A 23,819-nucleotide genomic window follows, 5' to 3' on the forward strand; every position below is an offset into this window, starting at 1 on the left:
TGTGAAATGTTCCAGCTCTTTCCTCAATCTTACCTATCTTATAATCGAGAACTTATACCGTCTCGATATACCTTCTGACTTCCCAGTCAGTCACGGCTTCATCCCATAGCCTAATCTCATGTTGCCTGGTGCCGCCAAAGTGGTCCACAAATTGATCGCCGAATACCTCTCTCGCGACACTTTCTTTCCTCATGAACCGCTCTGTGGCCTCCTTCAGGCTCTTGGCGAGGCGCTCGCCCTTATCCGCCTCTCCGCCAACATCTTCGCCCTTGCCTAGAGGCGGTATGCTGATCTCCATCTTCTTCTCAATACCTCGCCAGCCGAGAGCTAGAATGGCAGCGAGAACGAAGTGCGGGTTTGTATCTGCGCCTGGCACGCGCACTTCGAAGCGTGTTGCCTTACCAGAAGAGGTAGGAGGAGAGATGAGGCGGATGGATGCTGCGCGATGTTCGAGACCCCATGATACGGTGACGGGTGCCCAGAAGTTCTCTACCAGCCGTTTGTAGCTGTTGACATTGGGTGCGAGAATAGGCATGATGTCGGGGAGACCGTCGATCAAACCAGCGAGGAAATGCCGACCAAGGTCCGAAAGGTACGCGATGTCTGAGTATGGCGCATTCTTGTCCTCTTCACCTCGGTAGAAGAGGTTCTTGTTTTCTTTGTCCACGATGGAAACGTGCATGTGACCGCTGTTTCCTGGGAGGCCTTCGCGCGGCTTTGCCATGAAGCATGGTGTTATGCCGTACTTCGACCCGAGAGATTTGACGACGAGTTTGAAGAGGGACGCTTTGTCCGCCATTTGCTGGATCTCGCCAAATTCGAGAGCCTATGCTATGTCAGTCTGCTTTGCCCGTACCCACGAGTTGATATACCCACCGCTTCAAAGACGCCTGGGCCGGACTCAGTATGCCATCCCTCAATCCCACAACCAAACTGGGCGCATGTGTTGAAGATGCCGTAGTAGTACTCCTGGTTGTGAACAGGCCGCGTGATGCTGTATCCGAACATGCCTTCGGTAAGACTTGGGAGCGAGTTGACGGGGTTGTCGCGCAAGAAGGCGGCGGTGCTCGACGTGTTCCTCTCTGAGCCATCGTGGCTCTGGGGCGCGCGGAATTGGTAGAACTCGTACTCGGCTACACAGTAACACATCAGCTTCATTGACGACGCGCAGCACCCGCTCTTCAACTGGCGTTGAACTCACCACCAGCCATAGCGCCATAACCGTTCTCCTTCAGCTTGTCCACGGCGCGTTTCAACAGACTCCTTGGGCATGCGCTGAGGGTGCCCTTGGTGTCCGGGTCGTGGAAACTGATGAGGAAGAAAGGCACGTTGTCCTCCCATGGTATCCTCCGGAAGGACGTCAGGTCGGGAATGGCGAGCAAGTCGCGGTATCCGTTCTCCTTGTTGGAGATGGCCAGCTCCTTGAAGTATGTCTGGTCGTGCATGTCCCATCCGAAGATGACGCTGCAGAATCCGAAGCCCTCGTTGGCTATGCTGAGGAACTTTTTCTTGGCCATGAGCTTTCCGCGCAAGACGCCGTCGACATCGATGCCCGCGACCTTGACTGCGAGGTCATTTTTGAGGAGTTCGGGCAGTTGCTCGGCCGTCAGCTTGGAGGCATCGAATTCGGCGGCCATGGTGAGGATGGAGGGGGCTGGACAGATGTAGCTGTTGAAGCGTACGAGTGAAAGGAGCGTCGTGTCGTTGGTAAGAGATATCGCGTCGCAATCAGGTTTGCGCGGATAGAGAGCTTAAGGGCCCAAGGCGTTTGGGATGCGATAGGCGGGACAGCTGGGGTGGGCCAATGAGGGGTTATCGGGATGCGGGCTGCGATGCATCCAACGACATCATAGCCTGGCCTTGCATGCGCGTACAGGCTATATCTTGCATAGTCACGCGTGTGTGTGCTATCTCTCCTACGCGACACCTCGACACCCTCCCAATGCGACAACATGAATCCCTATGCGACAACGTGATGATGCGCCAGCATGCAAGAGACGGGCAAGCACGCACGTCATCCATCATGGCGGGGTAGTGGCCATACTTCATCAGCCCTGACGTGTAACGGCGTTTGGCGCATCCATGCCGTGTAGGACAGATGTTAATTCCAGGCTGCTATCGTGCCTTCGCCCACCGCTCCTTCGTCGTGTGCCCAAAGATGACAGCCGCCAACGCGATAGCCCGCCCTTATCGTAGTCTATCAATGCAATGGGCCGATTTCGGGACCCTTGATGTTTGAATGACTTGCGCGCTGTCCGAGACTACCCGTTCGTCATCTCCATCTCCTCGCACTCTCGATTCCGACAACGCTCCTCATACGCCAGCCCGCACTGCAAAGTCCGATTCATAGGTGAGTGTGGAGACTGAGACTGTTTGCGCCTTTGGCAAACCTTCCCCATTCACAGGCCCGCGTGTTGTTCTCATGACGCTTCCTCTAGCAAAATATTAGTCATATCTCACAGCTTCCACAAAACTTTGCCTCACCCTTCATATCCATTGACCGCAATACAGCACCTTCACTACACTTCTACCAGCACAATAATCAGACAAAACATTCAACATGGGTCGTCTTGAAGGCAAGAACTGCATCATCACCGGAGGCGCTGGGTAAGCACCGATCCCGCACGTACCACGACACATTTCCTACCAGCATTTCTTTTGCAGTCGACTACCCTTTTGACCATGTTTCATTACTGGCTTCAACGCCGATTTGTACATTTTCCAGCGCGGGGAACAGCACATACAGGATCATGCCGCATACCGCAACTACCTACTGACAATCACTAGCGGTATCGGTCTCGAGACTGCCATTCTCTTTGCTCGGGAAGGCGCAAATGTACTTCTTTCCGACATTTCCGGTCCAGCTCTGGAGAAGGCTTCGGCCAAGCTGAAAGAGATAGTCCCAGAGGCCAAGAAGGTCGAGACTAAGATTACCGATGTTTCCAAGGAGGCCGATGTGCAGGCTATGGTTGAGCACGTGGACTCATGGGGTGGGCTGGATGTACTGTTCAACAACGCAGGCATTATGCACTCAGACGACGATGACGCTGTCAACACACCCGAGAAGATCTGGGACCTGACACAAGCCATCAACGTCAAGGGTGTATGGTTCGGCTGCAAGCACGCAGTCAACAGCTTCAGGAAGAACGGCAAGAAGAAGACCAGTGTCATCAACACCGCTAGTGTTGTCGCATTGGTCGGTAGCGCAACACCTCAGCTCGCATACACCGCCAGCAAGGGTGCCGTACTGGCCATGACACGCGAGTTGGCTATGGTTCACGCACGTGAGGGTTTCAGGTTCAACGCGCTATGCCCAGCACCGTTGAAGTAGGTTTACTCCCAACCAGTATACTACTTATGATATACTAACAGCAACAGCACACCGCTCCTGCAAGATTGGCTCGGTGACGACCAGGCTAAGCGTCACCGTCGCGAAGTCCACTTCCCCACTGGTCGCTTCGGTGAGGCTATCGAGCAGGCACAGGGTGTCCTATTCCTTGCCAGCGATGAGAGCAGCTTCGTCAACGGCACTGATTTCGTCATCGATGGTGGCATGACCAGGTGTTACACCACGCCGGACGGTCCACCCACCGAGGCGCCCAAGAACAACGCAAAGTAAGTGCGGGTTCGAAGGGTTAAGTTGTTGAGGGATCAGAATAGCACCAAGGCCCACGGACAGGGAATCGTGGCTATGAGGGATGTATGATATATGAGATCAAATCTTATGACGAACAATACCATCAGTGAAACACCTACTCTTCTTGCCGATCATATTGTACGTTGGCATGAATTGCTTACTATTGCAGAAGTTGTGACAAGCCATTGAACTCTGATGAAGTCAAGAACGCGACTCATGCAGCTGCCACAGAAGCTTATAGACGACCGTTCACAGAGGAGTGCGCTGAGTGGCTACGGGACGTCTTCCACTGCAATCAACACTTCTTTCAAATTGCCCAACAGCGTAAGTGAGAAGCTCTATGCAATTCGTTCGGGATTGTCTGACCGAGCGTAAGTATGGGAATTGCAAATGGGATGGAAGAGTGATTCGTTCGGTGAAGTTTGCCCTCGACGCCTGCAGTAGTTTCAGATGACCACGCGTCTTAGCGCATCCGCGTTGGGATGGCGTTTCAGGGTCCAGGCGGCCAGGGTCGGACTTTCTTGGACCTCGCGACATCTGGTCAGACCGTCATCGGCACTATGGACCGCATTACCGCACGCGCTGACAACGACTTCAATGTCCCTTTATACGGCGCGCTCTGGATAGCTGCGCTTGCATTTATCTGGATTACCTGTCGTGCTGACCCCGAAGAGCCTGTCAATTATGAAGTTGAGACACCTGAACAGGCACGCAAAGGATGGAAGGGCCAGGTGCTTGAGAAGCCGCAATTGAAGGTACAAATATACTCCCTATGTTTCGATTCCGGTAGCTGACTTAAGCAGGTACCAGGCTCTTCCCTGATCCAATGCTACGCTCCCGCGACTGGTGAAGCCCTCGGGCGCATCAACCCCTCCACGGCCGACGGTATCGACCGCGCAATCGCCAAAGCCAAGGCGGCCCAAGTACAATGGGCTCAGACAAGCTTCCTCAGACGGCGGAAGGTGCTACGCACTATGCTCAAATTCATCCTGGAGAATCAAGAAGAGATTGCGCGGATCGCATGTTTGGACTCCGGCAAGACTATGGTGGATGCGAGCCTGGGCGAGATTCTGGTGACGGTAGAGAAGCTGAGATGGACCATCAAGCACGGCGAAAAGAGTCTCAAGGCTGAGAAGAGGGACACAAACTTCCTCATGATGTACAAGTGGAATGAGGTTGTTTATGAGCCGCTGGGCGTCGTTGCGGCTTGCGTGAGCTGGAAGTAAGTGTCAAACTTTACTGAATCTCAACATGGCGGCTAACAGTCTTCTAGCTACCCCTTCCACAACCTTATAAGCCCCGTAATAGCCTCCATCTTCGCCGGCAACGCCATCATAGTCAAAGGCTCGGAAGCGACTGCCTGGTCTTCGTCATACTTCGCTTCGATTGCTACACGCGCTCTCGAAGCGTGCGGTCATTCGCCCGACATCGTCCAGTCTGTCGTCTGCTGGCCTGACGTCGCCGATCACCTTACTTCGCACCCGTCGATATCACACATAACCTTTATTGGATCGCGACCAGTAGCACACCATGTCTGCGCATCGGCGGCGAAGGCATTAACACCAGTGTGCGTGGAATTGGGCGGCAAAGACCCGGCGATAGTACTGGATGATCTGTCCAACAGCGACTTCAAGCGCGTTGCCAGTATCCTCATGAGGGGCACATTCCAGTCTGCAGGTCAGAACTGCATCGGCATCGAGCGCGTAATCGCCCTACCCAAAGTCTACGACCGCTTCATCGAGTACCTCACACCCAAGATCCTCGCGCTCCGTCCAGGATCCATTCTCAACAACACCTCAGACACACCCATCGATATCGGCGCATCGATTTCCGACGCAAGTTACACGAAGCTCGAAGAGCTCATCCAAGATGCCGTCAACAATGGTGCCCGCCTACTAGCAGGTGGAAAACGCTACACCCACCCCGATTACCCGCAAGGCCACTACTTCACACCCACCTTCATCGCCGACGTAACCCCAACCATGAAGATCGCGCAAACCGAACTTTTCGCTCCCGTCTTCCTCCTCATGCGCGCCGAATCCGTCACAGACGCGATCACAATCGCCAACAGCACCACCTACGCCCTCGGCTCCTCCGTCTTCGGCACCTCGACCCGCGACCTCGAACTCGTCGTCCGCTCCCTCCAAGCCGGCATGGTTGCCGTCAACGACTTTGCAGTCTACTACATGGTTCAGATGCCGTTTGGCGGTACAAAGGGTAGTGGCTATGGGCGCTTTGCGGGTAAAGAGGGACTGAGGAGTCTGTGCAATCAAAAGAGTATTACGAGGGATCGGTGGGCTTGGGCTGGGATCAAGACGGCGATTCCACCGCCTATGGATATCCCGTTGAGAGGGGAGGGTGCGGGGGAGAAGGCGTGGAAGATGGCGGAGGGGATTGTTTGGCTAGGGTATGGGGATTTGAGGGGGAAGGTTAGGGGGTTGAGGGGTGTGTTGGGGGTGTAGGAGATGGAACACACATGCAGTATACTAGATGTGTATATGACATGTATACATATAACTCGATCTCATCGTCTTCCCATCGAAGTTTTGTACATGTCCTTCGGCTTTGTGCTTGTGTGCAAGTCTGGCGATTGGTTCAGAGGTTTGCTTATCGTAATCGACCCAAGGTACTGGTCACCATGCCACAATAGCTGTGAGATCAGCTTCTTACTCCCGTATTTTGATCTCCACACATTCACCATCGACAGTGCAAACGATAGTTCCGACGGGATATCCTTACCAGTGATGCCATTTCTGTCCTTCGTATTGGTTGGGGTTTTCATTTGCCGCTCGAACGACTTCTTCACACATCGCCGTGATGGCTATCAAAGACGTAGTAATTGGGACTTCGATCTGTTAGTCTCTGACTTCATACAATCAAAGGGAGGGGTTAAGTTTTACCACCATAGGATAGTGCGAGAGCGAGAACTGGGGCAGCTGCAGGCGGAGCAACAATGAAGATGGGCGTAAGTGCCCAAGCCCCCGCCATCAGTGCGGCTGGGAGGAGCTGGCAGAACGCTTCCGGGGGTAGAGGGCCAGAGTTCATCTTCGTATTTTCCAGGTTGTTGTAGGTAGGATGCGAAGCTTTGAGATGTCAAGTTGGAGGTCGCTGAGGTGATAAGATCTGTGGTTCGTTGGTGTCTTTTGAAGAAGCTGCGGCGGAGTTAGATATGAGTGGTGAGTGGTGAAAGTGAAGCGAATGGAGTACACGGCACAAGGCTTTTACGATGATTGTGGAATGGAACTTACTTGCACAATTAAGCGACTCTTAGCAGCCTAGATACAAAGGTAATAACGTTTATCTCTAGTCTAGTCTTAGAGCTCGTTACACCAAAGAGATGTATAGCTGTATTGAGGAAGACTAATCTAACGCAGCATTATAGACGAAGCAAATAAAGACTATGACCTGTTCACTTTCTCTCTCCTGCTCACTCAAGTGACAGCTTCACCCAGCCACTTTCTGGCCCTTGAATCCTGATGCGCCCGTATCCGGCCTTTGACTGACTGCCCAGCTGCTTTAAGTAATTCTGGGTACTTGGTTAGCAAAGAGGCCGTTATACAAAGCGCTGTACGGTGATTTGCTCACCTGCGACAATGATTCCCACATCGGGCGCGATCGCGAGTGCCACAAAGGGGGCTAAGGTAACGAGGATGCAGATATCGAGCGTAGTCATCCTTTCACCGGTCTTGTGGACGTTTTCGTCGGTGTGGCGTTCATTGTAGACCTCGCTGTTAGCTGTGGGGTCGAAGGCGTTGCCGTCGCCGTCGCCAGAGTTGTTAGAGGTCATGAGGAGGCGCTGTGGTTGAGATGTAGGAAATCTGGGTCTTGGGGCGGAAGGGGTGGTAGGTCAATAGGTGGGCGTTTCATGAGTCGTAATTGGAATGTTCACGAGCGGTGAGGTATAAGTGGTGAGTAGTAGATGATGAAGTTAACCAGAACGATGACCGTAGAGATGCGCTGATGTTGTTTTTAGAACGAGGTCCAGTTTGGAGAAAGAGCTACCATTCATTACTGCTCCAATCCACCTTCCCATTCGTGACAGATCCATCCTTCCGTTCGCATCTTCGTGTCAAATGACTACTCTCCTCAGACCTTGTACCGATTTCTAAACAGATACGGTAGCATGAAGTCGAGATCGTAGTCCTTGCTCTTCCAAAGGTTCTCGTGCTTTCCGACCATATTTTTGATCTCCGCGAGCACAATTCCCCGGTAATCGTACGTCCAATCTAATCGCCACGACCAAGCTCTCAAATCATTTGCGCCTGTTTCGCTAGGTCTCTGCGATGACCATGCAGCGCGGTGGTCGAACTTGGCGATCAAGTACCCTATTCTGACTGTTAGCTCGTTCTAAAGGGACGTTACTGCGGGCAACTTACATGATGAGCCGACAACAGGATACACGTAAAGCGACAGGTTAAGATTAGACTTGGCGAACACGGATGGCAGTTCGCATAGTTTTGGAAGCTCGTAGTTTGGCTTCCTGTAGTGCCGATACTTCAGTGTTACGTCGATGTTTGATCGCTTGCTGAGCTTTTGCGCTAGTGTTTCCATGTCTTCCATGATGCATACTCGGTCGCGGGTAGTTGCGCATATGACGAGCCGACAGAGGTTTGGTGGCAGGAGGTCATCCGCGGCATGAGAGTAGTGCACTTCGAGCTCGATCAGAGCAATGAAGCTGGTCAAGATCCCATCGTCAGTCGAAGTGCTCTTGGGGGCATGCCAGCAGCACGTCTTGAGGGTGCGCAGAGTGCTCGCATGCTCATGTAACTGCTGGAGTAAATGCAAATGATGAGGTGCTGCCCAATGGTCGCAGTCGCTATGTCGTAGGACACGCAGTGACTTGCAAGCAGATACAGCTTGTGCAATGGTCGTCAATGGGACCGCGCACCTTTCAAAGTCAAGTACTTCGATCGGTGACGAATGAATCGCAGCTTCCATATTTTTAGTAGCCATGTGGAATCCACCTCCACCACTCAGAATCAGCGTCTTGAGTACCGGTAGCTGGAACAGCGGGGCAATACACTGCCATGATGTGGTCCGAAGGGTGATCTCTAACGTGGATAAATAATTGGTCCATTGCGGCAGTGGAGAGCCTGCTGCTAGAATGCCTCGAATGGGTTCGAGATAGATGGGGAGTTTAAATGAGTTCCCTTTCTTTATGGGGTTCGGAGGATGCAGAGCACGAATAGAGTGTATCTTGGGTTCCAAGCTCAGTAACAGAGCAATGGCCAAGTCCGGTCCATACGAAAAATAATCGTAAGCGAGGTAAGGATGATTTTCGTGAAGCCGATGAGCCCAGCTCTCTTTGTCCAATTTCCGGAGGCATTTTCGCACTTGCTTGTGGGTTATCCTGATAGAACCCTGAATAGTAACCTCGCGAAGATGCTCAGCTAACTCAGGCTCTCGCACTGCGGTTCTGAAGTACTGTCGAACTTGCATGCTGTCGCCTCCATTTTGGCAGAAGGAACTGTACAAGACCGGTACTACGCGCTGACCGATGTGTTTGTTGACGAGTGTCAGTTGGTAGAGAGCCCCTTGCGGTAGGTAACTGCAGACGCTTGAAAGGATCTCTTGTGGCAGAGACTGGAGAAGCGAGATGCTTTCCTTGGGAGCTTGACTATCCATGACCGTTTACGTTGAGGAGAGCGGTTGGCGGAGATCCACTTGTTCTCATGCGACGTTTTCGCTTGGCTTTTTGACTGGAGAAATTGTCCAGGCGAAACTTTAGATTCCCTCGTGGTGTAACTGGACGTGCGTGGAACGACCATAGTTCAGAGGCGGCAAATGCTCCTGTGTATTTCACTGTGATCTCCGTGGTCTGAGCCATAGCAGCTTTCAAACATCCCTTGGTGAATCGATTCGGGAGTTCTGGAGGCCTTCATGGGTTCCTCAATTGAGCGATTCCGGCGTGGCATGTAGCAAATGAGTGGAATAAACCACAACGTGACGTCAAGTCAGTCAGTGCCCGTCGCAAAGGTAGTTTCTGAGCATTGGCCATCTTCCGAAGTAGTTTTTGACAACGAACTTGTATGCGTTGCGATCCTCTTAGCCTTCTTGAGTTGTTTCGTTGCGCCCACCGGAAACCGCTTCTTTCCGCCACAATTGAGACAAGTAATGACGAGTACATCTGCCCAAGGCTTCTTACCGCCCTTGCTGGGATTTTCAATATTTTGAGTAAGAGTGCGTCCAGGAACAAGGACTGTATTACAACTTTTGCACATGGAGCGCTTCAAGTCGACAGCCAGCCGTAGCTGGCCTTTCCGTGATACCTGTTGAAGATCGGATCCGAGTTCGAGTGCCAGCGGCGAATGTCGCTGGGTCTCGATCGATCCATCGTCTTTGTCTCGTGCGACATCAGCTGCGACGTCCTCTTGCGTAGCCGTTTGCAGCGTCAGATATGTGGCTGCTTGGTAGAGAAAAGTCGAGCGGGCGTGCAGATGCTTGTTCGGTATGCCCTTCGTCTTTGGTGCTTTGACCTTGCTCATGATGCTGTGCTGTATTGTCGTCTGGTCCTGTACGTAGATTACGGTTCCACAGATAGATGATAGAAGATCAGAGGATTTGGCAGTGGTGGGTCGTGATTCAGAGCAGTCCGCTTGCGGCCTAGTGCGCGCCCAGCAAGGCGCCCCGAGCTTTTTACCTCGACATGAGCGACCGGCGACCGCTCTTGTCCACCGCCCACCACGAACCTCTCAAGCCACAGCAACCTCGTCGAATTCGCGTTACCGTGAAATCGCGAAACAACCGCTGATCTCTTCTACTCGTAGCTCTTAGTATAATACCTCGCCTCGGTACCGTCGCGACTCCACTTTGTTTGGCAGCCTTACTTGCGACACGCGCAATCACCGACTCTACACACCACACACACTCCTACACGGACACATAATCCATCATGTCTCACGAGGAAGATCTCATCGACTACTCCGACGAGGAGATCCAGACGACTGATGCGCCCGCCAACGGCAGCGCAGCTGCAACCAAGGGCGGCGTCACCGCCGGTGATGCTGCAGGCGACAAGAAGGGCAGCTACGTCGGCATCCACTCGACCGGTTTCCGCGACTTCTTGCTCAAGGACGAGCTCGTACGAGCAATCACGGACTGTGGCTTCGAACATCCTTCCGAGGGTTAGTCTAATAATTCCCCTCAGCCTTATCCACCTACAAGCGTCTGTCCATCTACGAAACGAGTACTATCTGTAATGCGGCCTGGTCTGTCTATATTCGAGCAAAGTGGCGAGGGACCGAGTGCCTTCCGCTACCTACGAGCGTCGACGCGCACTGCATTCTTGCAGGCGCACCGGTATATGCATCGAGAAGCCAGTGGTGCCTATTGGCTCACTACCGTGGTCCCGAAGGACTGGTTTCAGAGGAGGAGTGCATGTTGCAGGTGTACAGGAGGAGGCACACCATTGAGCGTATGGGGAGGATAGACAGACTGGCACGCGCGCTAGATGGAAAACCTCGGCTACACAAGATGGACGGACGCTTCGCTTCCCACGCTTCGTTTCGACCGTTTTAAAGACCATTCTGACATAACGTGTGCCCTACAGTCCAGCAAGTTACCATTCCCCAGGCCATCCTAGGAAACGATGTCCTCTGCCAGGCCAAGTCTGGTCTCGGAAAGACTGCCGTCTTCGTTCTCGCAACCCTCCAGCAGATGGACGAGAAGCCGGAACCCGGTACCGCCACTATCCTGGTCATGTGCCACACCCGCGAGTTGGCCTACCAGATCCGCAACGAATACAACCGCTTCGCCAAGTTCTTGCCTGACGTCAAGGTTGGTGTCTTCTACGGAGGCACCCCCGTTCAGAAGGACATCGAGCTCCTCAGCAACAAGGACACCCACCCTCACATCATCGTCGGTACTCCCGGTCGTATCAACGCCCTCGTCCGCGATAGGCATCTCCGCCTTGCCAACCTGAAGCACTTCGTCCTCGATGAGTGCGACAAGATGTTGGACCAGCCCGGTCAGTACAAATCGTCTGTCCCAACTGACTTCCGCTGACACTTTGCAGACATGCGCAACGACGTTCAAGCAATCTTCCGCGCTACACCCCAGCACAAGCAGGTGATGATGTTCTCCGCCACCCTCAACAAGGAGGTGCGCGTTGTCTGCAAGAAGTTCATGCAGAACCCGCTCGAGATCTACGTCGATGACGAGAAGAAGTTGACGCTTCACGGTCTCCAGCAGTACTACATGAAGCTTGACGAGAAGGAGAAGAACCGGAAGCTTAACGACCTTCTCGACAGCTTGGAGTTCAACCAGGTCATCATCTTCGTTCGCTCGACTCTGCGCTGCTCTGAGCTCGACAAGCTTCTCCGCGAGTGCAACTTCCCCAGCACTGCTGTCCACTCTGGCATCAGCCAAGAAGAGCGGTATGTACTCAACTGTACCCCACTCGCTAGCTCAAAACTAATATTTTTCTAGTATCAAGCGCTACAAGGAGTTCAAGGAGTTCCAGACCCGTATCTGTGTCTCCACTGACATCTTCGGTCGTGGTATCGACGTCGAGCGCATCAACGTGGCCATCAACTACGACATGCCCGACAAGGCCGATGCCTACCTCCACCGCGTCGGTCGTGCCGGTCGTTTCGGAACCAAGGGTCTCAGTATCTCGTTTGTGAGCAGCCCAGACGACGAGGCTGTCCTCAAGTCGATCGAGGAGCGCTTCCAGGTCGAGCTTCCTGAGTTCCCCGAGGATGGCATCAACTCGTCCACCTACATGGACAACTAAAATCCGCCCGGACGGAGTGACGGAAAAGGTGCAGGAGAGGGTTCTTTCTTTTGGACAAAAGTCACGATTGACCTTCGGTGCAATGAACACGTAAGCAACGGCGCAAGGTGGTTCTTAAGTTGGTGAAGGCTGTTCTGAATTCCAGTCTTCAAGAGTTATTATCTCACTGTGAGAGGAACCAAAGAAATTGATATGCGAATCTTCTGTCCACAATGACTTCTTTTGCGCAAATGTGATCTCAACGTTCCGACGTTCTAGACAACGAGCACGAACACGACACTGTACCTCGTTCCTTTTTCTCCTACCCGCATTGCTTTGGCTGAGCACGACATCTTCTCGGCTCGGGCAATCGCAAAAGCAGGCCCAACACGCCCTACTTCCGAAGAGTGCCGCGTGCTAAAGAAGAATGGAAAGGACATCGGAGTCCGAAGCTTTGTCTCTCTCAGCGTATTCCTAATTATAGGCTCATTGGTGCTCGAGCGTGGAAGCTAGAAGAGGGCTTTTCCCGTCTTGCTTCTTCCTCAACCACGGCTACTGCCGCAGTAAGCGACCATCGTCGCTTCAGGGTCTGTAGATCTGTCGTCTGAAAAGGGTATATGTGCATTTTGGTAGAGAAAAGTACAGATGGCTTGTGGATGGTTTACCGAACGCGTGGGACAGGAGTCTGGTGGACATGATGGGTGCTTTCATGGTGTCACCGAGGCTGAGACGTGCTTGTGTAGGGGAAGGCTGCTGGATACACATTTGTTTGCTCGCCCGGTCTGGCGGGGGATTTATAAGCGGTTTCACTATGCGACAGACGTTCAGACCACTCTGAGCAGTGTCGAATGGCTCTAGAGTTTGGTGTCAATTTTCCATCTGGAACCGACCAGCCAGAACACCACACAGCGAACGCGACTATATATTCTAGAAATGGCTTGGTTCACGAAACGATATGATCCTACCATGAGTTGGAGGCCTCGGTATTTCGTGTTGTGCCTCCTAGACTCATGCAATCCCCTTGAAGAACTTGTAAGATAGTCGGCCAATCTCATAGCGATGGTACTGGAGTCGCTGCAATAGAGACGTAGATCAGGAAACAACTTCTCTTCTCTAGATCGCGGGTACCGAGCCGCATGTCAGCTATAAGCAAGCCCCCAGTCTATATGTTCACGGGGAACATGTACCGATCTACGAGCCGATACATTACCAGAACATGACATAAGATTCGCTCTCCATTTGGTGTATACTATGCCTGGCTATACTATGGGTATCGCATAGATTACTCATATCCGATATGAGCACAGTTGTTGGTGCGGCAGGTCAGCGGAGAAAAGTTGGCGGGATGCCTGCGGGTTCCATATGCTGAACGCCCTCACAGGCAAGGGCTGCGACCAAAGCTCATCTCGCTTCTGCAACTCCCGTTCGAGCATCAACGGCGTGTCCGTACTTGCATATCATATCAATAAGATTTGATAGACGTCAAAATATGGTTGCGGAGCATAGAGCACGGCTGCGACAAGTTCCGAGCAAGCGATCAGAGCCGCGGGTGCCCCTAAACGAGACGATTGGTGAGTTGAAGATCATCGGTATTTTGTCAACATCAGGGACTATTGGTCTCTCTTTAGCCGACAGACAGAAGTTGGTAAAGTTGGTAGGCGGTGTGTGCGGGAGACAAAGGTTTGGAGGGGCCTGCCGCGTATCGCGACCACCATCCATAAGGTCGGGCTCAACATAAGGCGATGATCACCGCGTTGCTATTTCGATATTTCTATTGCGGAAATTCGTGATGTGAAGATCGACAGCGGCGACCCAGTCCCTTGTTCGGCAGCCGCGCACATTGCCGGGCCGCAGTGGCGCCACATGTCAGGAACAAGAGCAGAGTGACTCGCGTGGCGGGGCGGCGCTCAGGAGCACGAGCGAGGATCTCGGAAGCGGTTAGTGAGGTTGAAATGAGACATGGGTAGCGAAATGTCAGAAGGCTAAAGCCACATAGTTTGTGATTCGATAAGAGGTAACGAGATGCAGAGTCGTGTTTCAATAATGCAGTGACTATCGCGAGACGTCTGTCAAATCGATTTGCTGATAATGCGGCGAGCCGTGTCGCCCCTTTGTAGATGAAGCTCAGGGAGCGTGTAAAGTGACGGGCAGAGGGGAAGGGATCTATTTTGAGATCACGTTCCGAAAGCGGTTGCCTCACCGCATATGATAGGGTTTTGCATTATAGGCAGGCTTGCAAATCGCAATCGTCATTTCCCATACATGTTCGATCGCATTCATGTGGCGTCTCAACTGTAGTGTTAGCGCGTATGATTGCTGTGTTAGCGGTTGAAACATCTAGGCTGTCCCGCTCCCCGTGTATACGACGCGTGTTATGGAACATGCTGAGCGACCGTTGGCCGGAACGCGTGCATCCTAGCTGGACGCGTTTTCCACGTCCGCCGTCTGCTAGTAGTTCGACTGCTTCCAACGCAGCGGGAGGATACGAATACGGGATCCCTTGCCCCGCGCGCAAGGAATATCAAAGGCGCGATTGCTTAGCTAGGTTAAGGCGTTAAGCTTTTCAACGTTGACGGACGAAATGGAGTGGTTGTAATTCCCGCCTTCTGGCGCCCGCTGTCAGAGTCACCGGCATCGCGCGGCAACTTCTGTATGTAAGACGTACCACGGTGTGAAAGGAGACCGTGGGCGAGTCCAAGTAATGGGCTAAGTGAGTGAAGGCTAGCGTTGATGTGATACGTAACGGAAGTAGAAGGAGCGACCACCGAGCGAGTGCAACTAGCTGTGTTAGAGTCGCCTGCGGCCAAGGCAGAGATGAGATGGGCGAGGAAGGAGCGGTCGCGTCTGAAGCGAGATCTCGATCGCAGTGGGTCGGGAGTCGACAGGGCGAGAGCGATGGCTTCGGTTCCAGATAAACTCGCACAGTTTGATTATGTGAAGCTGTTGAAGTTCAGTTGTGCGGGTAGGAGTACACGGAGTAGGCGAAGGAAGCAGTGATCATGGACAGTGATTCGCGCATGTCTTGGCGAGATGTCCTATCCAGGAGCAAGTCGCGGATCTGCTGCATGCGGCGATATCACAGGCTGCTGACAGTGGTCGACGCAGCTGGTGGCGTATTAGAATGTGGCAAGAGCGACAGCTAATTATTGGAGTGCAGATTGATGGGTTGCTCAACCTCAGACACGGCGAGCGCTGTGTATTGCTGCTGTCGTGTTGGCTGCTGGCACATGTACCCGGGCTATGTTGGGCGCTCCAGTTCTGGTCTGATTTTGTAAGCTCGCACGCGGCTCGGGTGCGGGAAGCAAGTCGAGCCGTGCATTTCCAGTCGGTGGGTTTAGTCGCAGGAAATGGTACGGTAGTGGCTCCGGGCGGCACTGCCGCTCGCGGCGAGGTGGTGGTGAAAAGACCGAGTTCAAGGTACAGCTAGGCCCACTGGTCATTCTACTGAGTAAGGCTGCGCGAGGACTAAACTCGACGGAGCAGCAGCGGGCGTAATGAAGCTCCGAGCAGTGCAAACGGCCCAGGTGGAAATTAGCCATAGCCCTATCTGGGCGGGGCTGTATCTCGGACAGTGGCAGCCCCTTTTAGAGGATTTTCAGGCTGCCCGTTGAGAGATGGACCAAGGATGGGAATTGACAGCGGTCGCACGGCCCCCAGTTCGACGGTGGAATAGGCGTTGGGACGGTCTGGTCTTGGCCCAGACGTAGCGAACGTCGACGTCAGACGCGCGGAGCTGCAGTGACGACTAGCACGCGAGTTTGATTGGGCCTAGCACGGTTGCGGGCTGGCGCTGACGGTGGTGAGTTGTGAACCAGACGCGCGCAGGTGGTTGAGGCAGCGTGCCAGCGCCGTGTAGGAAGGGCGACATAAAGCTAGCCATGGCCGGCGCGCTCGACACCAAGCGCGAGGTGCAGCAGGTTTTCGTGATAGGCGAGGGCTTCAGATCGTCGAGTGCATGTGGGCGAAGCGGATCTCCATGGCTCGCCGGGATGATGCCGCGCACGCATCCAGCAGCCAGGGCTTGCGAGGTGGATTTGTTTCCAGCGTGTTTCCACGTCTTCTCAGCAAGACGCTTAACAAAACGCTCAGTTTGCAGCGCGTCGCAGAGGCAATGGCAGCCTATCCGTGATCTGCGTTCGCGCTGTCGCAATCATGAGCACCGTCAGCGCAATGTGCACGCCACGCCGCGCATATGCCTTTTTATGAAGCAAAAAAACAATGACGACGGGCACGGCCCCGCCCATAATAAATCAGCGATGGATTTGGCGTCGACAGCGATAAGTGCAGGGCCTGTGCCCAAAGCATTCTAGTGGGCACCAGCAGGCAGTCAGCGGGATATCAAGCCAGTCTGCGTGGCAGCGCATCAACCTTGCTTGCACTTGCTTGCTTGTCTGCTACCGCTACCGCTACCGCTGCCTCGACACCCAGCATCCTCACCCATCCTCTGTCCTCTGCCCTGCACTGCATCTTTGCTGCCTGCGTCCGCTCGCTTTGTAGAGACTCTGCCGTGGAACCCGCGTCCCGCCGTGCGCTCCTTCTCACGCTGACCCGACGCCAGCAGTCGTGGTAGCTTCCTGACCCTCCGCCGTCTGCGCCCGTCACGACCCAGTCCGTCTGGTCTTGTCCCGTCCTGCCTCCTCACCCGCGCCTCTCTCTTAATGTTCTGCTACGAGTCGCCCCAGTGATTCATCTCCCAGGCCGCCGCACACTCGTTTCCGCTACTATCTTAATCGATAATTCACCTGCCGCTGTCCGTTGTTGCCCGCCAATTGCGCTACATCGAAGCGCGCTCCCAACGCCAACTTTTTGGCTCTCCTCACCCTCACCACGCCGCCGCTGTCGCCTGTCACCTCGCGGCCCACCCTAAGGCGCTCCCAACATGGCTCCAGCAGTCCCCCGATTACGCATTCTGTCAGGTGCGTCATCTCCCCGCGAGCGTCGCACGGCAGCCGACGGCTCCGCTGCCCTCGCACACGCTCTGCTTGTACCATATACGCCGCCCACGCCTGCTCTTGCATCGTGGGCGTTGGGCCGCATCATCACAGCGCCCGAACAACTGCTGACTCTCTCCAGTGGGCGGTAATGCCGTCTCGGCCTTCTTATCATGGCGACTGCAAGCAACCAATGCCTGCGACGTCACCCTCGTATGGAAGTCGGGATACGAGAGCGTTGCCCAGTACGGCATATCATTCAAGTAGGCCCTCCCGCCACCGCACCTGCTCTGGCCACTCACTAACCGCCCATAGATCCGCCCTGTACGGCAACGAGCGATTCAAGCCCCATGCTGGTAAGGCAACGAGCTCACGGTTATCCTTGACGTACAGCTAACACCCTCAGTCGTCCGCACACCCGAAGATGCCGCCCATTCTTCCAAGCAGCCTTTTGATTACGTCCTCCTTTGCGTAAAAGCCCTGCCCGATGTATACGATATCGCCAACATCATCGAGTCGGTCGTCTCCCCTCAGCATACGTGCATCCTTATGAACACTACACACAGCCTTGGCGTTGAATCCTATCTCGAGCAGCGTTTCCCCACAAACGTAGTGCTTTCATTGGTATCGGGAGCAGAAATTTCGCAGCTCGGAGCTAGCGAATTCGAGCACAAAGGCGCGACCGACATCTGGGTTGGTCCTGCCAACAAAAATGCCAACATTCCTGCGCAGATCCAGTCAGACATGGCCGAGGCCCTGGCCATGACATTGAGCTCCGGACAGGTCAACTGCAAGGTCTCGTCCAACATACGACAGCAGCAGTTCGAGCGAATGATAGGGTATGTCATTTGTGCCATGGTCGCACATCATCAACTAACGTTCCACAGTCCAATCGCTTTCCACCCTGCCAGTGTCGTATTCGAGACACCCAACCACGCTGAACTCATGGACAAGGTCGGCGTGCGTGCTCTCATCACCGGAGTGCTCGATGAGATGATCGCGCTTGCAAATGCTTCCAACTGCACATTCCCCGACGATTTCCGCGAGACAACGCTTCAAGAGATGACCCGTCCACAGGACAACAACAGCACCATGTGGATGGACTTTGAGGCCAAGCGCCCGATGGAAATCGAGACGTATCTCGGGTCCCCTCTCAAGATTGCACAAGAAACTGGTGTCGCCGTGCCTCGGATCGAGACATTGTATGCCACACTCCATCACCTCAACATCGTCAACCGAACACGCCCAGCTGCTCCAGCTCCCGCCACACAATCCCCTCAAAATGGCATGCAACCTCCTCCCAGACAATCTTCGGCGCCGATGCCTCGTGGGCCCCCTCCCCAAGGGCCCATGATGAACGGTAACGGTATGAAGGGCGGCCCTCGCCCGGGAAGCCGTGCTCCGTCAATCAACGGAGGTCCTCCAATGATGCGTCGTGGTCCGCCCCCGGGCCCCAACGGTTACCCTCCTAGGATGAACGGAGGTCCCAACAGGCGTCCCTCCTTCGAGGACCCCGGCAACCTTGAGGAGTTTTCCCACCTCATGCTCTACGACGACATGGTTCCAGACGGTGCTGTCAATGGCGGTCCCTATGAGAGCGCCGGAGGCTCTTCCAACAACCTGGCACTTCGCGAGAGAGAACTGATGCTTAGGCAGAGAGAACTCCAGATCAGAGAGCAGGAGATGAACATGCGAGGCGGACGTGGCGGTCCAATGGGTCCCGGCCCTATGGGACCTCCGATGGGACCTCCGATGGGACCTCCGATGGGTCCGATGGGTCGTGGTCGGGGGCGTCCTCCGCCACCCCCATCAATGGGCGGATTTGATGACGATGATGACGATGGCGATGACTTCTTCGATCCCATGGGCGGTCGTGGAGGCCCAATTATCGACCCCGACAATTTCGACATGATGAGCGTCACGTCGCGTCGCAACCGCTCAGCACCCAGTGCCAAGCAGATTCGTCAAAACCCTGAGGGTGCAGGCTTCGCGCCTGGACCAAACAGGGGCGGCAGGGGCCCATTTGGACGTCCGGGGATGAACAAGAATCGGAGTAGTGCTCGGTTGATGGCAGATGTTCCTGGTCTCCACGACTCGATCATGAACAACCCCCTCATGGGTTACTCCTCCGACCGCTACGGACACGTCGATCGCGGTGCTATGGGCGCGCAATCCAGAACCAACTCACTGACATCGGCTCGTCTAGATGAGCTTTCAGGGGGCGCAGGCTACGGTGCTTACCCTGCACCAAACGCCCGTCGCATGAGCCAGTCACCTGGCAACCCGCTCAGTCCGGGCCCGCGACCCATGGGCCGACCCTCACCGCCAAACGGCTTTAACGGCATGCCACCGAACGGCATGGCTCCCAATGGCATGGCTCCCAATGGCATGGCTCCTAACGGCATGCCCCCAAATGGAATGATTCCTAACGGGCGGCCATCGCCTCCTGGCATGAGGCAGCCCATGCCACGAAACCCTGGAAACGAGGTGGCACCACAACAAGTTGAACAACACGCTGGGGTGAGCAATCTCTACCCGCCCAAGTCTCGTCCCCAAGTTCGCAGTCTGACTGGAAGCGCATCAAATAGTTCCGCTAGCGCAAAAGCAGTAGATTCCACGGAAAACTCTGCGCACAGCAGCCAAAGCAGCCTTGGACCCCGTCCCCCGGTTGGCGTTCGGTAATTGGGATAATGTTCGACTTAGACTTGGCGGCCATCCGTTTTGAATGTTGGCATCTGGCATGGACACTGTTTCAACCTCGACGACATTGGCGAAATCATCTACTGGTCCTCACTCGACACATATCCTTTCTCGTCTAAGACAGCTAGCGAAGCAGTCTAGACGTCTCTTTCGACACCTTTTTCCACAAACACGTATACGCACCGAAGCATCACCATCCGGCCGACAAGACTCTCCATGGCGGTCCGGGAGGCTTCATGGACAGCCAGAGGCTCGTCCAGATGGTGGATGTCCTAATGACGAATAGAATTGGGCCGGCAAGGGACACATTTGACGTACACAAACCGGCCTCGCACGACTGAAGCCTTTGCTTTCGGGTTTTCTCTTTTGTCTATATCGTACATACTTGTAGAACGCTCTTACGGCGGCGGCAACAGCCTCCCTTTTTCTCCTTCACACACAGACTGTGGCAGCCCGCTAATCATGTTTTCCTTGTTTGCATGGGTTTTATGCTCAGTGGAGGTTGGGTTATTTCCCTTTACCACTTGTTTGCTATACTACGGAGTTTGATACATGCATATGGATTCTGCTTGCTTGTACCTTGTCATTCATTTTTTCCTTTGTTTGCCCCCATGGGCTTATCCTATTCTCAAGTGCTGTGTATATCTACCATAGCTACACAAACCGTAGCGCGTACCATTTTGAAGGTTGGATGGAGAAGCATTTTCGTAGTTGGGCATATGTAGGCCGACGAGCACAAAAGCAAGCAAGACGTTCCTTTCTCCTGACTATTTTCCCCCATGTTCTGTTCGTGACTAGCGAGATGGCTGCCCGAGCTGATTTCTTGTCAGGGGAGGCACGAGATTAACAGAGGATATCAAGCTGTTGCCAAGTTCTGGGCTCTGTGATTGTGCGGAGACTGCGTAGTGCCGTTGTTCCGGAATCAGCCGCCTACGTAGATCACGGGAAATTGTGCACGTGCTCAAGCTCCTCACTTCACGATGCCGACGGCTAGGTCGCTCGTTACTTTCACTAGCGCAGCGTGCCGTGCAAAGAGCTTCCGACAGAGAGGCAATGCTCTCGTCCCGCCTTTAAACCAATTGCACGTCCCGAGAGTGAATTTGACTCGTATCCCAAGGCGTTGGCATGCAAGTGATGTTGTTCATGCATGGTAATTGCACGCCCAAGCTTGCCTACCCCTCGTTCTCCGTCATAGCTGGACAACGCGGGGCAGAATGAGCATCAGCTCGCTGTCACGCCCCAATAAAGCCACGCGCCCGCTTCAGAGCCCGACACAGAGCGCGCGACCCGATCGCCCAAGACCTACAAGAAGTCCCTTCGCGACCCACACGGTAGTCACCGTCCTTGTTCTGCTGCTAGCGCTGGGTACCGGTTTCTTCGCACCCCACTTCTCCAACGCCGTCTTACGCACTGTTATCAACAAACAAGTTCCCTCCTTCACCCTCCGGAATCCAATCGTCCTCCAGGAACCGAGTATTTGCCCGAAGCCTGAGCAGCAGGTCGAGTTCGTCGGTACCTTCAACACCCCACACAAGCGCAGCATGACACTCAAAGACCAGGCGAAGCGCGTCGCCGCGGAGTTCGACTTCGACGACAATGCCGTCAACAAGGCCGTCAAGGAGTTTATTCGGGAGATGGGTACGCACGAGAATATGGAGTGGGCAATTGGTCACTGACGACGCGCAGACGAGGGTCTAGAGAAGGAAGGCACTGAGATGAGCCAGATCCCGACATACGTCACTGCCGTCCCCAATGGCACGGAAAAGGTATGGGTTGTATATGCGCCGGTATTCACCCTCATCTAATGCTGTACAGGGCCTCTACATGGCCGTCGATCTCGGCGGTACGAACTTCCGCGTCTGCTCTATCGAGCTCCACGGCAACACCACCTTCTCCCTCACCCAGAGCAAGGTAGCCATCCCACACGAGCTGATGGTCGCGAAGACATCGAAAGAGCTTTTCTCCTTCCTCGCGAAACAGATCGAAGCCTTCCTCAAACTGCACCACGAAGAACACTACGCTGGAACACTCAGGCGCAGAGAGGGAAAGGCAGGCGAGCCAGAAGATGAGGAGATATTCAACCTGGGGTTCACCTTCTCATTCCCTGTACAGCAGATCGGAATCAACAAGGGTATGTTGATGCGCTGGACAAAGGGCTTCGACATTCAAGATGCGGTTGGTAAGGATGTATGCGCTCTGCTGCAGCAGGAGATTGACGAGCTCCACCTCCCTGTCAAGGTGGCTGCGTTGGTGAACGACACTGTCGGAACTCTCATGGCGCGCTCATACACTTCGCCCGGCAAGACTGGCACATTACTGGGTGCCATCTTTGGAACTGGTACCAACGGAGCCTACGTTGAGAAGCTGGACAAGGTCAAGAAGATGTCAAAGGACACCAGCGACGGCGCATACGACAAGTCAACCGGGGAGATGATCGTCAACACTGAGTGGGGCTCGTTTGACAACTCTCTCCGCACTCTGCCCAACAGCCCCTACGACGTTCAGCTTGACAAGGACTCTGTGAACCCTGGAATCCAAATGTTCGAAAAGCGCGTGTCAGGCATGTTCTTGGGAGAGCTTCTACGTCTTGCCCTGCTCAAGCTCGTCAAGGACCCCAATGTTCCGCTTTTCACTGACGACAACTCGTCTTCAAACGATGTCCACAGCACCACTCAAATTCACGACGACAGCCCGATATGGAAGCAGTGGGGTCTCGACACTAGCTTCCTCAGCGTGTGCGCTGGCGATACCAGCGATGGCTACAAGATGCTCCGACAGACACTTGACACGCCCTATAAAATCTCTGCCGTCAGCAAAGAGGACGCAGAAGCAGTCCGCGAAATCGCTGGAGCGATCGGTCGCCGCGCGGCGCGTCTTGCTGCCGTCGCCATCGCTGGTATTGTCATCAACACAGGTCGTCTGGACAAGTCCTCGGGATCAGCTACCACAGAGCAAAAGTCGGGCATTGAGCCTGCGCGTGGGGATGTCGAAGCCACTGAAGGCGACGAGATCGATGTCGGTGTCGATGGCTCGCTCGTTGAATTTTATCCCAACTTTGAGAAGTACATCCGTGAGGCGCTACGTGCGGTGCCCGAAATCGGTGCAAAGGGCGAGAAGAGAGTCAGGATCGGTATCGCGAAGGATGGATCCGGTGTTGGTGCCGCGCTCATTGCGCTTGTTGCTGGAAAGGTCAACGCGCCACAGTAAGTGTTGTTGCCTGGGGCATCCATGATGTGACGACTTAAGCATGTTGGATATATAGCACAAAAGTGCCTTCTTCTGTAAATGGATCTTGGAGATGTGTAATTACATCTAACAACATATAAACTTGTTCTCTGGATTTCGCTCGACGCTTTAGCTGTGAGGCATGCAAATGACTACATTCTTTGTTTATGCTGCCTGTATGGTTCCTTTGATGGAGGAAATCGATGACGCATGATGCGTGGACCCACCCCACCACTGCTACCAACCATTAGGTAAATCGCTCGCAGCGTGACCCCATGGAACCCGTTGACATTCTCTGTGTTAAACTTCACATGACAAACTTCGACTTTGCGGTTGCGTCAGATGTTTGTTAAGTACTAGTATTGTCTTGCCTAGAATTTGCTCATCAACAAATCATAGCCCGGCTGGCACAATTGGTTAGCGCGTGAGACTTTTAATCTCAAGGCTCAGGGTTCGAGTCCCTGGTCGGGCGACGTTCTTTTTGCTCATGCGATATCGCTGGCATGCAGGGGACGAAATCTGAGAACGAAACACCTTTTTTGCGGATGAGGGTTGTATAGAATGTCAAGTTTGCAGACGCAGTCGTAGGAACATTTGTACTACCAAGCACAAC

The 23,819-nt window shown here is 54.0% G+C and overlaps 8 protein-coding genes and 1 non-coding gene across 9 annotated transcripts; 6 read left to right on the forward strand and 3 right to left on the reverse strand.

Moving 5' to 3' along the window:
- Positions 1–52: 52 nt before the first annotated feature.
- On the reverse strand, positions 53–1,637 carry J4E90_009742 (uncharacterized protein; the record flags this gene model as incomplete). Its single annotated transcript, XM_051439261.1, has 3 exons — positions 53–826; positions 877–1,133; positions 1,202–1,637. 3 exons carry the CDS (start codon positions 1,635–1,637, stop codon positions 53–55), a joined length of 1,467 nt encoding a protein of 488 aa, XP_051286865.1.
- Positions 1,638–2,560: 923 nt separating this feature from the next.
- On the forward strand, positions 2,561–3,619 carry J4E90_009743 (uncharacterized protein; the record flags this gene model as incomplete). Its single annotated transcript, XM_051439262.1, has 3 exons — positions 2,561–2,607; positions 2,788–3,327; positions 3,379–3,619. The coding sequence occupies 3 exons, from the start codon at positions 2,561–2,563 to the stop codon at positions 3,617–3,619; spliced, it is 828 nt and encodes a 275-aa protein (XP_051286866.1).
- A 500-nt stretch (positions 3,620–4,119) lies between these two features.
- Positions 4,120–6,099, forward strand: J4E90_009744 (uncharacterized protein; the record flags this gene model as incomplete). The annotated part of the gene is made up of 3 exons (XM_051439263.1): positions 4,120–4,392; positions 4,441–4,859; positions 4,911–6,099. 3 exons carry the CDS (start codon positions 4,120–4,122, stop codon positions 6,097–6,099), a joined length of 1,881 nt encoding a protein of 626 aa, XP_051286867.1.
- A 1,624-nt stretch (positions 6,100–7,723) lies between these two features.
- On the reverse strand, positions 7,724–8,714 carry J4E90_009745 (uncharacterized protein; the record flags this gene model as incomplete). The annotated part of the gene is made up of 4 exons (XM_051439264.1): positions 7,724–7,962; positions 8,014–8,387; positions 8,526–8,638; positions 8,694–8,714. The coding sequence occupies 4 exons, from the start codon at positions 8,712–8,714 to the stop codon at positions 7,724–7,726; spliced, it is 747 nt and encodes a 248-aa protein (XP_051286868.1).
- An 877-nt stretch (positions 8,715–9,591) lies between these two features.
- J4E90_009746 (uncharacterized protein) lies at positions 9,592–10,122 on the reverse strand (the record flags this gene model as incomplete). The annotated part of the gene is made up of 1 exon (XM_051439265.1): positions 9,592–10,122. The coding sequence occupies one exon, from the start codon at positions 10,120–10,122 to the stop codon at positions 9,592–9,594; it is 531 nt and encodes a 176-aa protein (XP_051286869.1).
- Positions 10,123–10,529: 407 nt separating this feature from the next.
- Positions 10,530–12,371, forward strand: SUB2 (Suppressor of the cold-sensitive snRNP biogenesis mutant brr1-1; the record flags this gene model as incomplete). The annotated part of the gene is made up of 4 exons (XM_051439266.1): positions 10,530–10,761; positions 11,187–11,603; positions 11,652–12,012; positions 12,065–12,371. 4 exons carry the CDS (start codon positions 10,530–10,532, stop codon positions 12,369–12,371), a joined length of 1,317 nt encoding a protein of 438 aa, XP_051286870.1.
- A 4,858-nt stretch (positions 12,372–17,229) lies between these two features.
- Positions 17,230–19,963, forward strand: J4E90_009748 (uncharacterized protein; the record flags this gene model as incomplete). The annotated part of the gene is made up of 5 exons (XM_051439267.1): positions 17,230–17,266; positions 17,424–17,544; positions 17,597–17,637; positions 17,688–18,120; positions 18,169–19,963. The coding sequence occupies 5 exons, from the start codon at positions 17,230–17,232 to the stop codon at positions 19,961–19,963; spliced, it is 2,427 nt and encodes an 808-aa protein (XP_051286871.1).
- Positions 19,964–21,195: 1,232 nt separating this feature from the next.
- J4E90_009749 (uncharacterized protein) lies at positions 21,196–23,188 on the forward strand (the record flags this gene model as incomplete). The annotated part of the gene is made up of 3 exons (XM_051439268.1): positions 21,196–21,619; positions 21,668–21,747; positions 21,797–23,188. The coding sequence occupies 3 exons, from the start codon at positions 21,196–21,198 to the stop codon at positions 23,186–23,188; spliced, it is 1,896 nt and encodes a 631-aa protein (XP_051286872.1).
- Positions 23,189–23,604: 416 nt separating this feature from the next.
- Positions 23,605–23,678, forward strand: J4E90_009750. Its single transcript has one exon. It is a non-coding gene; the product is annotated as a tRNA-Lys (tRNA).
- The last annotated feature ends 141 nt before the right edge of the window (positions 23,679–23,819 follow it).

Source organism: Alternaria incomplexa, assembly GCF_024043165.1.
Source record: "Alternaria incomplexa strain BMP 0042 chromosome Unknown scaffold_17, whole genome shotgun sequence".
Lineage (NCBI taxonomy): Eukaryota > Fungi > Ascomycota > Dothideomycetes > Pleosporales > Pleosporaceae > Alternaria > Alternaria incomplexa.